This window comes from Mustela putorius, unplaced genomic scaffold (genome assembly GCF_011764305.1).
Source record: "Mustela putorius furo isolate JIRA1106 unplaced genomic scaffold, ASM1176430v1.1 tig00000407_pilon_pilon_pilon, whole genome shotgun sequence".
In the NCBI taxonomy this organism is placed as follows: domain Eukaryota; kingdom Metazoa; phylum Chordata; class Mammalia; order Carnivora; family Mustelidae; genus Mustela; species Mustela putorius.
The window spans coordinates 14,193,044-14,207,492 of NW_025421373.1; the positions used below are offsets into that span (position 1 = coordinate 14,193,044).

The window sequence follows — 14,449 nt, forward strand, 5'->3', positions numbered from 1 at the left end:
TCCCTTGATCTCAAGAAATTTGGAAGACATGGCAAGGATAAGGACGGTGAGCCTTGCCAGCTGCCACCCACTACACAGAGTTCCAAAGTCATCCTCACTGGGTCAATGAGAACACTGGCAGTCATCTGAGGTTTACTGACTAAAGCAGCAGGAGGGATCAAGGTGAGCACATAGCACTTGAGAGGTTTAGAAAATATATTCAAATGCCCTTTGCCACAAAGAAGCCCAAATTCTAAAGTAAGTTGTCCCAAGTCGCAATGCTAGTGAGAGACAAAGATACAATTCTGAATCTCAGATTCTGTTCATAAAAAGTAATAACAAAAACAAAGAGACTCTGAGACTGAGACTCCTAAGGGCTTAGTCCCAGGACTTCTTTCGCTATGGGGTCTTCCCCATTCCATGACTAATTATCAAATACATGTAGATCATTCCCAATAGCATAACCCCTTCCAGACCTCTTCAGTGAGCACCGTACATACGTGTCCAGGGACACCTGTAAAGTTACCACCTGAATGCCTAAAAAAGCCAACTCACCCCTAGCAGAACCCTTGTTTCCCCTTCTGCCAGGTTTCCTATCTCGGGAAGTGGCACACCACTGCTCTAGTCAGGTCGAGGAGTTATTTTAATCTCTGCCTTTCCTCTACCCAGCACCCCATAACCAGTGAGTCAGCAAGTCTGATGGAGTCCTCTCCCATAATACTGTCTACCTCGATTCCGCCTCCCTTTCCCACCTGCACTCCACCATCACCTCTTGCCTGGACAGTGCAGTCATCTCCTCACTAGTCACCCTGCCTCCCTTCGCGCCATCGTAAAACCCATTCCACACACAGGACCCATGCTACAACCATGACCCTGTCATTTGTGCTGAAGTCCTACCTCCTGTAAAATCCCACATACCTACCTACCTACATTTTCAATTTTACAATTTTTACATCTCAAAAATAAAGCCTTGGTAGTCGTCATAGCCTGCCAATGGCAGATGGAGCTTGGAAAGTCAGGACTTCAACCAGTCTTCCAAGAGTCTTTTTCTTTAGATCATTCAATTTCCTAGTGATCTAGTCCTAGAAACCTACCCATATCTCAGTTTTCTCCTTTGTAATGTTGTAACAAAAGTGCCTCTCCTCCTATGTCATCTGGTGATAAGATGAAATGAGTGAATATATGTGAAAGTACTTTGAAAAACACACAGCATGGCACAAACAGTAAGTGATATAAAATGTATGCTACTGCAGAAATGCCGCCTAGGTATGGAATTTTCTGAGCTTCTGTTTACAGAAAAGAGGAGGTAAGTAAATCTCTCTAACATAACTGACTTTTGCCTCTTGTCACCAGAATACATAAGGCTGGTTCCAGCCTTCTCTATCGCTTCTGAGGACCAGTGCTGTACAAGAAAGCACAGGGCTGCCCTGGTTTAGTCCCTGATCTCTCGATTTACCTTACCAACAAGTTAAGAAATAACCAGACAAATCCTAAGTGTGTTTCTGACTAAAAAGAAAACAGGAAGCTAAAAGCCAGACTTTGAAAGGCTGAAAAAACCAGCCTCACCATGCCCAAAGTCTCTCTACTTCTCTTCCTCCCGCTCTCCGGGAAGCAGAGGGTACAGCTCCAGAGAAGATGAAAGCCCAGGGCTGTAGGGTCCCTCCCAATGCCAGGAACCCAGGATGACTCCAACTCCAGCCAGACAGTGGGAGCTGCAGCTGCATGGCTCCGGCTAGAGAAGTCCTGAGGTACCGACATTCACCTGGCTGTGCTACAGACATAAGAAACTAGCCCTCAGGAATAAGACAAATCAAACAGGCAGGAAAAGGCAAGATGCTTCTTTTTTTTTAAAGATTTTATTTACTTATTTGACGGACGGAGATCACAAGCAGGCAGAGAAGTAGGCAGAGAGAGAGGAGAAAGCAGGCTCCCTACTGAGCAGAGAGCCCAATACAGGGCTCAACCCTAGGACTCGATCCCAAGACTCTGGGATCATGACCCAAGCTGAAGGCAGAGGCCCCAACCCACTGAGCCACCCAGGTGCCCCAAGGCGAGATGCTTCTAATAGGATCAGTCCGTTGATTCATGATAATACGAAAGTCAGATTTACGGACAAAGGCACTGAGATTTCAAAGAAATTGTAACAACCGTGGACAGATACACAAGTTGTTTTATCTGATATTCCTTTCATTATGGTTGCCCCAAGAAAGACCTGCCAAACTGCACATTCATTTCACTACCACACAAATTCTTATTATTCAATTTAATTTCCCATTGATTTTTTTTTTTTTTTGCAGTTATTAGTCTATTTCAGTTCTACTTGAACCCCTTGGGTCTTTTTAGAAATAATACTGAGTGACACTTAAGATATTCAGACTACAAAAATGAAAACCATACTATACACTAAGAGTCTGCAAACTTCTTCATTTAAGTCCAGTTAATACATCAGGCTTTGTGGACTCTGCCACATAACCTTCTTTTTTAAATAACCCTTTGACAATATAAAAACATTCTCAACTCTGTGTGGTACAAAAAGAGGCCATGAGCTAAAGTTCTGCAACCCTTTTAAATAATAACAGTGAGCTAACAGTATATAGAACATACACAGTTACATAAAATATAAATCAGTCTTTCATTTAACATGAATTGTACTGGTTCCACAGGGTTTTGTGTTTTTTTTTTCCCTGAAGCAGGCACTAAACTAGGAATGTTTTGTATTATAGAAGGATGAGGAATATACCCTGATTATTTCTCATGAGGCAAAAAATTTTGCCCAGATATTTTTTCCCCTCCCTAGGTGGTCATGGATAAAAAATGTTCACTTAGAGTTAATGAAGCATCCTTTAGAATATACGTACTTATAGTAAAATGTAAAAGCCTAAGTTTATACAGCACAAGTTGGTAAAATGCAAATTTGTGAACCCTCAAAAATTATAAATAGACACAAAATCAAAAGGCCAAAAATAGAATAAAATTCACCAATCCATCAAAATAAAATATCCATCCGTGTGTTATTAAATGACTTTCAGGATCTCTGCACTAACATTAAAAAATAGCACCAAAATTTTGTAAGGATAATGGCATACGAATGACTTGCTGTAATTGGTATTTCTACCCCACAATGCAATGAAGTCCATTGTACCTGAGATAATGGAAATCTCTCACATGGCTGCTGCATTGTTACCAAGCAACAAGAAATAAAATGTCAGGATTAGCACTTGATTTAATATATTTTTATCATCAACAAACCATGTTTCTATTCTGCTATTCTTCTGGATGTAAATGGTCATTAGTCTAAGAATTATATTTAGTAATCTATAAGAGTATGCAAAAAAAAAAAAGAAAGAAAGAAAGAAAGGAAGAAAGAAAGCAGTAAAGTTATCACCAGGCATTCACCAAGTCCATTTTTTAAAAAATATTTACTACTTCTTTGGTGGACAGAGTTAACATAATAGTAATTCTCCTACTGAGGTTATTTTTTGCCAAAACTACAATTTGTCTTCATTAAATATATCTTCATTAGCATTCATATATTTTCAAACCAATGTAGCATTTCATAAAAATTCAATGGTATTTAATAATTATAAATGATCTTTAAATACTTTATTACTTTGAAGTAAGCAGAGTTGATCAGTTCAGTCAGTTCAGCTGTGTAAGGAAATTATCATCTTATCTGTCAAAAGACTGCATACCTGGCTAAATTTGTAGCATAAGAAACTTAAAGGTATCTCTCTCAAGAGTAGTTCAGTAATAATTATAAACTGAAATGTAAAGCATGAATAAAATCTTACAACTAAAAAACTATGAGAGAAAGAAATATAAATTAAAAGATATTACATAGGGGCGCCTGGGTGTCTCAGTGGGTTAAAGCCTCTCCTTCAGTTCCAGTCATGATCCCAGGGTCCTGGGATTGAGCCCTGCTCAGCAGGGAGCCTGCTTCCTCCTCTCTCTCTGCCTGCCTTCTGCCTACTTGTGATTTCTGTCAAATAAATAAATAAAATCTTTTTTTAAAAAAGATATTACATAATTTAACAGGTCTATAACCAAAAAGCAATGTAAACACCTGGGCAAGCCACTGCATTCTACCAGGGTTCATGAGAGTTGGAGGAAAGAAGGTAATTTGTTCTTTCTATATTGAAACAAGTAGCTCTCTTACCTCTCCCTTCCCTTTTTATTTTTATAAGATTTTATTTATTTATTTATTTGGCAGACAGAGATCACAAGTAGGCAGAGAGGCAGGCAGAGAGACAGGGGAAGCAGGCTCTCTGCTGAGCAGAAAGCCTGATGTGGGCTCGATCCCAGGACCCTGAGATCATGACCTGAGCCGAAGGCAGAGGCTTTAACCCACTGAGCCACCCACCCAGGCACCCCACCCTGCCCTTTTTTTTTTTTTTTAAGATTTTATTTATTTATTTGACAGAGAGAAAGATCACAAGTAGGCAGAGAGGCAGGCAGAGAGAGGGGGAAGCAGGCTCCCTGCTGAGCAGAGAGCCTGATTTGGGGCTCCATCCCAGGATCCTGAGATCATGACTGAACCCAAGGCAGAGGCTTAACCCACTGAGCCACCCAGGTAGCCTCCTCCCTGCCCTTTTGAAAGAAGAATTTGTGTCATGTGTTCAATTCAACTGGCCCAGGTAGATAAAGTAATAGCTTCTTGCTGTCTTCATTCTAGTTATCTAACTGAAGTAGAGTTTTACCAGGTAAATACTTACGGGCAGTAGGAGATACTTAGCATCTTATGTCTCACACTGTCAATGTCCAACTTGACAGTCTACTCATGAGGTACCTCATGAGGTAAATATCATGTTTCCACATATCAATCAGAGATTTGTGTGTGTGAATGAATTCACAGGGGTGACCACTAGTAGCCTGCCTAAAGATACTGTGTGCTCCAAACTGAGTCTGTCTAATGAAGTCTCTTAACTGGTTAGAAGTGCTTGTCTTATGTGAGAGAAGCTTTAATTTTTTTCTGTTTATAACTGTTTTTTCTTTTTACAGTCTCTTGCAAAAGTTATGAGTTTCACTGCTTTAAAAGCCATAATATCAAAAGGCATTAGCAATGTCAAGATTAAGAATAAAAGACACTTACGAGGAAAGAAATTATATTTATCCCTCAGGCATTTTTGTGTTCTCTAAAGCAGGAAGGAAGATAACTAAAGTCTCTAAAAACATGGATACATTAATTGGTCTGCTTGGTGGAGATTAAATGTTCACAGAATCCACTGAAGTGATTAAGTCATGTCACTAAAATCCACTGTGTTCCAACCTTCTAATTGTAAAGTGAAGTAACAACCAGTTTGATCACTTCTGCTAAGATAATTCACGAGGAGTTATCAATGCAAAGTTCTCCAAACAAGGCCAGAGAGTCACAAGAGCCAGGAGGATCCAATCTTAGAACCATTCTCCATTCATCTCAGAGTTTTAAAGCCAGACTTATGCCTAATCATCTCTTGGGCATTATTACAAAGTGAACTAAAAATACAAATCCTATTTCCCGTAGCCTCAGAAGGAGACATTGCTATTGCCCCTGGAGAAAGCTACCTTAATGGGAGGCTCCTCAGCCTACCACCCGGCAACGAACAAGGGAGAGTAGGTCCTCCCTCGTCCTCAAAGCCACCAGGAATACTCTCGCCTTTCCACCGCTACTCCTACCACCTACACTGCTCCCACTCCGGGAGCTGCAGAGCTGGTGTCCTGACCTCCTACGGGTCTCTACTCAGAAGGCCTTTCACTGACCCTTATCTGAAACTTCAGTTTCTTCTCCTGACATTTCATGTGACTCTTCAGGCATTTTGTTTGTTTTCCTTCACACATATCAACATACGGCAAACTGCATACTTCCCTTACATACCGCACGTCTATCTTGAGCAGCACTGTAAGCTCTGTGAGAGCGGGTGTGTCTCTGGTCACTGCTGGACTTCCAGAAGCTAGAAAAGCGCCTCTCCTTAAAATGGGGTTGAGATATAATATCTGATATTTCTTTACAGATGATAAAGGAGGAGAAACAGGGACAAGGGGATGTAGATGCGGCGGGCGTGACCATGGGCTGACAGTCATTGCCGCTGAGGGATGAGCTCCTGGGGCTTCACTATCCTCTTCTGTTTACTGTTGCACAGGTTCATCATTCTTCATAACAAACATCAAAAACAAAAAATTTTTAATACCATTTATACTGCAATTAATCTTCACCCTTCCTCACCCATCAATCAGAAATGACACATGTCTGCTCGGCAGACGGGCACACATGCCATTTTTTCCTCCAGTTAATCTCCTAAGGAGAGATGGCATGTGCCAGGCATTAGCACAGAACCCAGAAGTCACAGTTCCCAAAGCTTGCCTCTTCTCACACAAGTCTTAGGAGAGCACTCTGGGAAGTAATTTCAATATGTCCGCACCTTACGACTTAGTACATTTTTTTTAAAGGGACTGATAAAACACCACATTCCTGATAATGGTGATGGCTACAGGAGACCCAGGCAGATGAGAAGGAATACGAGCAATCTTCTAATTCTCACCTGAGGTGGGTTCACAGGTGTTCAATGTGTTATTATGCTTCTTAACCCACATGGGCTATACCCACGCAATAGTTGCATGAAGCAAGTCTTTCATATGCAAATATGCAAATATACCATAATGTCAACAACATAAAAATAATTCTATTCAAGTTGTGATCATAAATATACTGTTTTAACTAAAAGCTGAAATCAGCTAAAAGAGAAGAGGCTCGGTATAAACCGTGCTGCCCTCTAACACCGGCCACGGCACAACCCTGATGAAACCAGCGGGGTTGTTTCCGGCTCAGGCAGCCTCTAGAGCCTTCCGTGGCTGAGTCAGACGACCTTTTCTGACAGAGCAGGCATGCCAGGCTGCTTGCAGGAGACAAAAGCTCAACAGTCTCCTGACTGAAGCACTCCAACCCTCCCCCTAGGTTTTCTATTATAAGGTGCTTTTTTAAAAAATGCAGAAACAGGTCACTTCCAAGGAAAATCCAAAGTGGTGGGATAGGCACCCAGGGACACTGGCAGAGGGGGCTCACGGGGAATTGAGGGATAAGAAGACCCCTCCAAAACCCAAATGAGTTCAGTTCAACCCAAGTGAGGACAGTCCTCACTTCTCATTATACACACAGAATGCAATGCCAAGAGTCATTCCCTGGCTGGTTTTGCACTTAAACTTGTGAAGTTTATCAGGGAAGACGGGACTGCACCCACTCAAAGAGACGGAGGTCTAAAAATATCACTGTCTGGGCCGAAAAGAGAAACATCTTTCTGCCATGTGTGCCAACATGTGCACCCACTTGTATTGTTTTTCCCAGTAGCCACCCAGTTCCTTAAGGGGGTGATGGCAGGCAGGGCGGGCGGTACAGTGGGCACTCACCAGATCACAACTTTGAGGTGAAGCACGCAAGTGGCTGCAGGCTTTAAGAAACATGAATGCAATCTTCCTATCGATTTTATTAAAGGGGAAAACAGAAACACTCAGTCACCTTATTAGCTTTATACAACTGGAAAGGGAAAAGTGTTCTGGAAAGGAGGAACATTCCTCTCTTAGAGAAACTGGAAATAACTCATATTGAGAGCAAACTGGATACTCCCTTTAATTCAAGATATAAACATCCTGGTTTACTTCTTGACAGAAAACACTAACTGTAAATTAATTAGAGAAGAAACGATGAACGAAAGAGAAAAAAAAAAGCAAGAGGTGATTCTATGTTCCTTTGTCACTCTGCTTCTAAGGCCAAAAACAATTTTGGGATGCCTAAGGGAACTATCATTAGTATTATTGACATTTATAGTTCTACCCTCCTTAAAAATCAAATCACAGGACGTAAATGGGGAAAAAAGGCTGCAAAGACGCTGCACTACAGAGCAGCCCAGAGCTTCGGAAGACAGGGTGGAATCCAGGCTCTTCTTCAGAAAAGTCCTCTAGTTCCTCTTTGAGAAGAGAGAGGAGATGAGCTGAGAGTTCTCAAAAATATTTTTTGACTGTCTAAAAATACTAGAACAGACATTCACCATATTTAAGGGAAATATGTGAACCTCTGCAAGGTTCACAGAGGCTAAAAGATAGAATGAACTGAGGTGAAGACTGAATGGACCTAGAGAGCTACTGATCCCAGGACAAGCTTTTCTCAAAGCCAGCTCCAGGGTACATAGTTGTGGAGGAGAAAAAGACCATGATCAGGATGACTGGCAAGAAAGAATAGGAGAGAGGAATAAATTAGCCAAAGAGCTCTCTGCTTGATTCTAATAGTTATCATTGAAATGGATGACTTCCAGAGATTCAGTATCTTTCAAAAAGTTTGAAAAATCATCCATTTATGATGATTTGAGTGTATTTCATAAAATAATGGAAAAGAGAAGATACCTGGAATCGATCTCTCTGTAATTCTGGGTCTACCTAGCTGTGTTAACTGTGTGACATCAGGTCACATATTTAACCCTTTCTGTACATTAAATTTCTTTTCTGTAAAATAAGGATAATACTGGTTCCTACCTTATAAGATTATTATGAGGATTACAACAATAATAATGTACATAAAGAATATAGCAGTGACTAATACATAATAAATACTTGATTAACAGTAGCTATTATTATTGTTAATAACTAGAAGGCAGGAAAAAATGTGGGTAACTGATGATCTCTGAAGATTCCTGTTTGATACCACACTGCAGAAACCAGCTCACAATCATCCATCCCACTAAGATCAGCATCAAATAAAGCAGGACAGAACAGAAGAGAATTAGAGAATCCAGGAGGTCTATGCAGATAACACAGTGCACAGAACACAGCAAACAGGAGGAGCTGGAGGTCCAGAGAACTCACCAGTATCAGAATAATACAAAAGTCACAGTCAAAATGGACTCGTCATATCAGAAAATACTCCCATCCCCAATTCCAAATGATTTTCCTTTTTTGAGAACACAGTTTTTATAACTCAAGTTATGAGCATATAGACCTCTTCTACCATGGAGCTTAGGATAATCCATTACCTAAAAGCTGTTTTGCTTAGATTCCTAAGATAGAGTGACAAATTAGATTTCCTCTTGATCATCAAAACTAAGCTCTGTCCAATCAAATTTTCATAGTGATGATGTTCTATGTGTTGACACTATCACTGACAGTAGTCACTAGTCCTATGCAGCTACTGAAGAGAAAATTAATTTTATCTTAATTTTAATTAATTTAATTTTTAAATATCACATGTGCTAGTGGCCACCATGCTGGACATTGCAGATATAGTCAATTGGGAGTAGCTAACGGAAACACTGTATTGAAAAGGATCCCACAGTGAGTCTATGTTTAGCAGAAAAGAGTACAGCCACAGATAGCGATGTCTGTTCTCAGAGAAGGAGGGGGCTAGCCTTTACCATATTTACAGGCTCAGTTAAGGGAACTGACCTCCCCATCTCTTATGCAAAACAAAAACAAAAGAACAAAACAAAAAACAACTCCTCCCTTTTCTAGTTATCTACAGTGATTCTCAGACACTAGAGGGTCATTTTCTGTTCTTAGAAGAAATAAGATTGGCTGAAAAGAACCAGATTATAAAAGAAGAAGAAAAAAAGAACTTCAGCCAGGAACATGCATACTGCCCTTGGTATTCAGAGAAGGAATGTTAGTTCCAGGAAGAGTTACAGAAGCACGTAAAATCAACACGGTTAAACTACCAATTATTTTAAGCTAGGTTATAGGCTTTTTTTCAGTGGTAGTGTGTAGATGTGCCATGTACAGGTCATTAAGATGATTTAATAAATTAAAAAAAATAAATTACACAGTGAGAGTAAACCACATTGTCCGTTTTGAATGCAGAAAATACACAATAGCCAATTCAGAAGAAACCACCATGCCTGGGTTGGAAGTACCATATCCTCCAGAACTTTAAAAATAACATACTTCACTATTCAAGAGAGGAACAGAATTCTAACATTTGATTTTTCAAAAATACCACTATGCTGCCCCTATGAGATACTACCTTGGCCAAAAAGTATGCAAGGAGTCAGATGCCACATACAGTAACACTACCATCATGAGAAAAACCTCAAACATATCTTCTCATTTCCAGATCCCATAACAGGTTCCTATAAAGCTCTCCCAAAGACAAGCTATCTCAAACTTTCATGAAAATTTGGTTCCAGGGTGATTCTCAAAGCCTCAAGTTAAGAATCATTTTGAAGTCTCCTTTCAGGTTCAAATACATATAAACAAAATGGCATGTTTGGGTAGCAAGCCACCTATTTTTGTCCCAGAGCTGCAGCCCTAGAAAGGCTCTAGAATTAGTGAAGTATCTCCCACACCATGAGATGTCCAAAGAAGAGCCACTTAGTTCCTTAATTCAAATGCTCCAAACAGAACCACATCAAAGCAATTACTTGTACTACACTCCTTCTTCCTTAAAGAATTAATAGTATCAAACACAGTAAGATAATGATACAATTCAACTATTCTTCTGGGATTCTATATATAAAAATTCATCTTATAATTTTACCTAAGGAGTCCTATTTTATTCAAATACTAAAGGACTGTTATAAGCTAACCAGTCTCATGGCTTGATCCCAAAGAGAACATTCCAGTGAGCCCCTACCCAAGCAGAAAGCCAATGTTACAGTAAAATTTCAATTATCACAAATATTTCTTTAAGATTTTATTTATTTATCTGCCAGAGAGACAGAGAGAGAGTGAGCAGCAGGGTAAGAGGAGAAGCAGGTTCCCCACTGAGCAGGGAGCCTGATGTGGGATTTGATCCATAATCCGGGGATCATGACTTGAGCTGAAAGTAGATGCTTAACCATGGAGTCACCTCATTGTGTCCCTCAACTAATACATATTTAAATAGAATCCTTAGATATCCAAAATTTAAAAGGAGTCATTGTTTGCCCTCCAGAAGACAAAAGAACTGTTATATATTTTCTGAACTAATACATAACAGCAAGCTTAAAAAGCAACCTCTGGAAAGCAGAAATAACCTCTTTTCTTACCTCTACCACTGTGGTCTCTGCAGCTTTGCACATTGGCAAATTGAAATTTCTTGCACTTTTCCTATATTAGGAGTCGGGGAAAGTGGGAAAAGAAGACCAAAAATAAGAAGAGCTTCTCTCAGCTTTATAGATTAAAAGAATTTCTATAAACTAAAAATCTATGAAACTTTTAAAAGAATGTATCATATTTTCCATAAGTGTTAAAATAATTTTATAAATAAAAGCAATGGCCACTTCACTCAATCACAGGTTCTATGGAGTTGAAGGAAAGAGGGACTGTTTTTCATATTCAACATATAGATCACATACAGAAAGATAAAATAGATTATTAATAATATTTAAAACTAATTTGCCTAAATCTTTTAACTGGGATCTCACTTTGTTTCTACAGTTATATATTTCACCAAATATTAAAAAAGTACTTGTTAATATTAAAAAAGTACCCAGTACTTTATATGAGGGAAGGTATAGTAATTATATCTATTAAAGAGAAACCTATTGCTGAAATAAAATGAAACATTCATTGGTAATGTGTGAGTCATCTACAAAGATCATTCCGGGGGACCAAACTCTAATGAAATTTTTTGAAGTACAACACCCACATTAGACCCTGAGGTGTAAAAATTTCCAGAAAGTGCCAATTTTGCTGATGATTTTGCACTCAAGTTTTTAAATTAATGCATCACTCACTGCCATCTATAAAAATTTTAATGTTTTTTTTTGTTGTTTCTGAGAGTGTAAGCTGATAAAAATAATGCTTATTTGATAAAGGGAAATGAATTATATCTCTCTTTTACCGGTGTTTTTAGGCCACCAATGTTTATCTCACTTAGATTCAAGGAAAAATATAAAGACAGGTGTGTCCCTGAGACAGAAGTCCTTGGGTACTGTCACAGGTTGCTAAGCTGGATTCATCCAGCATGTCCAGCATCGAAAGCTCTGGCAGTGTGGCCAGAGGCAAAGGTGTGCAGGGCTGCCCAAACAATGGCCTAGAAAGACCTTTTACCAATTGTTCCATTAACAGTGAAGGTCACCCTAGAAATCAGAATCTTAAGAATCTGAGTCACTTGACCATTGCTGAAGAGCAGGCTCATCTCCTATCAGTAACCACAGGCTCAGTCAATTCAGTCTTCAGATAACAGAGCCAGGCAACCAAACACATGATAAACTCATGGAAATAGTTTAGATAATTCATTTCCATTTGCTTCTATACAATTTCATTCATCTTTTTAAAAAATGCAACTGAACTAGGGCACCTGGGTGGCTCAGTGGGTTAAGCCTCAGTGGGTTAAGGTCATGGTCTCAGGGTCTTGGGATTTAGCCCAGCACTGGGCTCTCTGCTCAGTGGGGAGCCTGCTTCCCCCTCTTTCTCGGCCTGACTCTCTGCCTACTTATGATCTCTCGTTCTGTCAAATAAATAAATAAAATATTTTAAAAAATAAAATAAAATGCAACTAAACTTTGCAAACATTACACCAAGGTGTCAAGTAAGGCAGGCATGATGCAAAATGTGTAACTGCCAAGATCAGTTGTAATCAAAACCTGGTTGAATTAAAAAAAATCAAATACAGCATTAATATCATATAAGAGCTTCAGAAATGAACAAAAACATGAGAATAGTCACTGAGAATTTAACTGTGATCTCACCAGAGATCACAGAGGTGGATTCAGTAAAGATAAAAATTATTACTAACAGTAAATGACAATATTATAAGAAAGAAAACTATTTCTGTAAGCTAACAGGCAAAGTCTTCAAGACTTGTACATGTATATTCAAAGATGGTACAATTTTCAAAACAACCATATAATGTATAAATCCAACATACTAAATACTTGGTATTTAGTATGCTCAGGGTAATCAAAAGACTTTGAAATCCATTAAGCCTATGGCTTAATATCTGTGGCTATCCAAGTAACAGAATGAAAGTTTAGCACCATCAAGATTAATCAACTTTTCAGATAAAACCTACTTAAGTATTTCCTAGTAGACCCCAACAGGACTGGAAAAGAACAGACCTAAATGGTTGTTAGCAACATCTTTCCGGAATATCAAAAAAATTTAGACATTTTAGGTAATGCATATTAATAACAATATAAAAAATTAAATGCAATTGTGTGCTTTTTCTCACATTTGCTAAGTACATCTCAACCCTGTAACTTGTCCTGGCAACTAAAATACACATGGAAAAAAATAATTTGTACGTGACTATACACAAGGGTAAATTGATTCAAAATAGCTACCAAGCAGTGCAATGTGGGCACCATCCAATCAGAACAGACTCCCCCAAGTACACCACATCATGCACACACTGACCTGTGGGCTTGATTGTAAGCTACTCTTCACGTGAATTTTTAAACAGCAAACACATCAAGATAACTGTTTTCTAATCATAATTTAGGAAATGTAAAGTTCCTGACATGCATTTGTTAATTTTTTTTTTTTTAAACCATCATACTACCTGAAAATCACGTTTCCCGCTTGGTCTGCCTTCCACGCTTTCACCAAAGCAAAATCTCCTGTAATTGCTTCCTCCAAAATAAAATGCTGACCGTTAAACTCTCTCACCTGCAGGAGACAGAGAGGGCATTGTCAGGTGTGTGCTCTGACAGAAGCAGAGAATACGGATACGAGGCTGGTCGGGGAAGGTTTCTCCAAGAGAGAACAATAAACAGAGACTTCGAGGGTGAGTAGTGGGAGGCAACTAGGATTTAGTCAAAGAGGTGGAGGGGGAACCGAGGAACAGCGTGTGTGAAGACTCAGTAGCAAGTGAGCTTGGTAAACTTGAGGAACTGAAAGATCCGTATGTTTAAGGCATGGGCTATAGGTCAGCACTCTTTTTATTATTTGTTATTATTTATACATTTTTATTATTTGTTATTATTTATATTTTATATATTTATATATTATACATCATTTACATACTTTTATTATTTGCTATCATTCATATATTATATATATTACTATATATATTAAGTATATATAATATAGAAAATAGCCCATCTTTCCCTCCCCCTGGGGCAGGAGGGACAAAACAATATAAGCTGAGTAAAATGGGCAATGTATTTTGCACATAAAAGTTATAAAAATCCATTCATCTCTCCTATTTATAACTGTCTGTTGAAATTTTAATTGGAATACCTGGAATTTGCAGATGAAACTGGAGAACTGACATGCCATAGCTTTCCACCTGGGAGCATAATATATGCCTACATTTTCTAAAGTCTTCTTTTACCTCCTTGAATTGCTTTTAATTTCCCCCCCAAAAAAGCTTTGTATATGTTTTTTAGGCTTATTCATAGGTATTTCATTGGTTTTTGATGTCACTATGAGTATTCTGTGTTCTTCTGTTATACCTTCTCTCCGTCATCACTGGTCTAATGGAATGGTATGGATTTTTTACATGTATTGTCTTTCAATTCTACTACAGATGGAGTGGGGAGAGGGGAGAAGAAGCATAAAGTAAAACTAGGTCGTGGCATTTTGTTCCTTT

At 38.9% G+C, this 14,449-nt stretch overlaps 1 protein-coding gene across 2 annotated transcripts in view; it reads right to left on the reverse strand.

Annotated features, from left to right (window-relative positions):
* OXCT1 (3-oxoacid CoA-transferase 1) overlaps positions 1-14,449 on the reverse strand; it is a 122,106-nt gene that overhangs the window by 82,962 nt on the left and 24,695 nt on the right. For both annotated transcript variants that reach the window (XM_013051519.2, XM_004737952.3), the window contains exons 6-7: positions 13,418-13,524; positions 10,959-11,019 (exon numbers count right to left, since the gene is read on the reverse strand). In XM_013051519.2, coding sequence (XP_012906973.1) covers positions 10,959-11,019; positions 13,418-13,524 — 168 coding nt within the window. The remainder of the gene's footprint in view (positions 1-10,958; positions 11,020-13,417; positions 13,525-14,449) is intronic.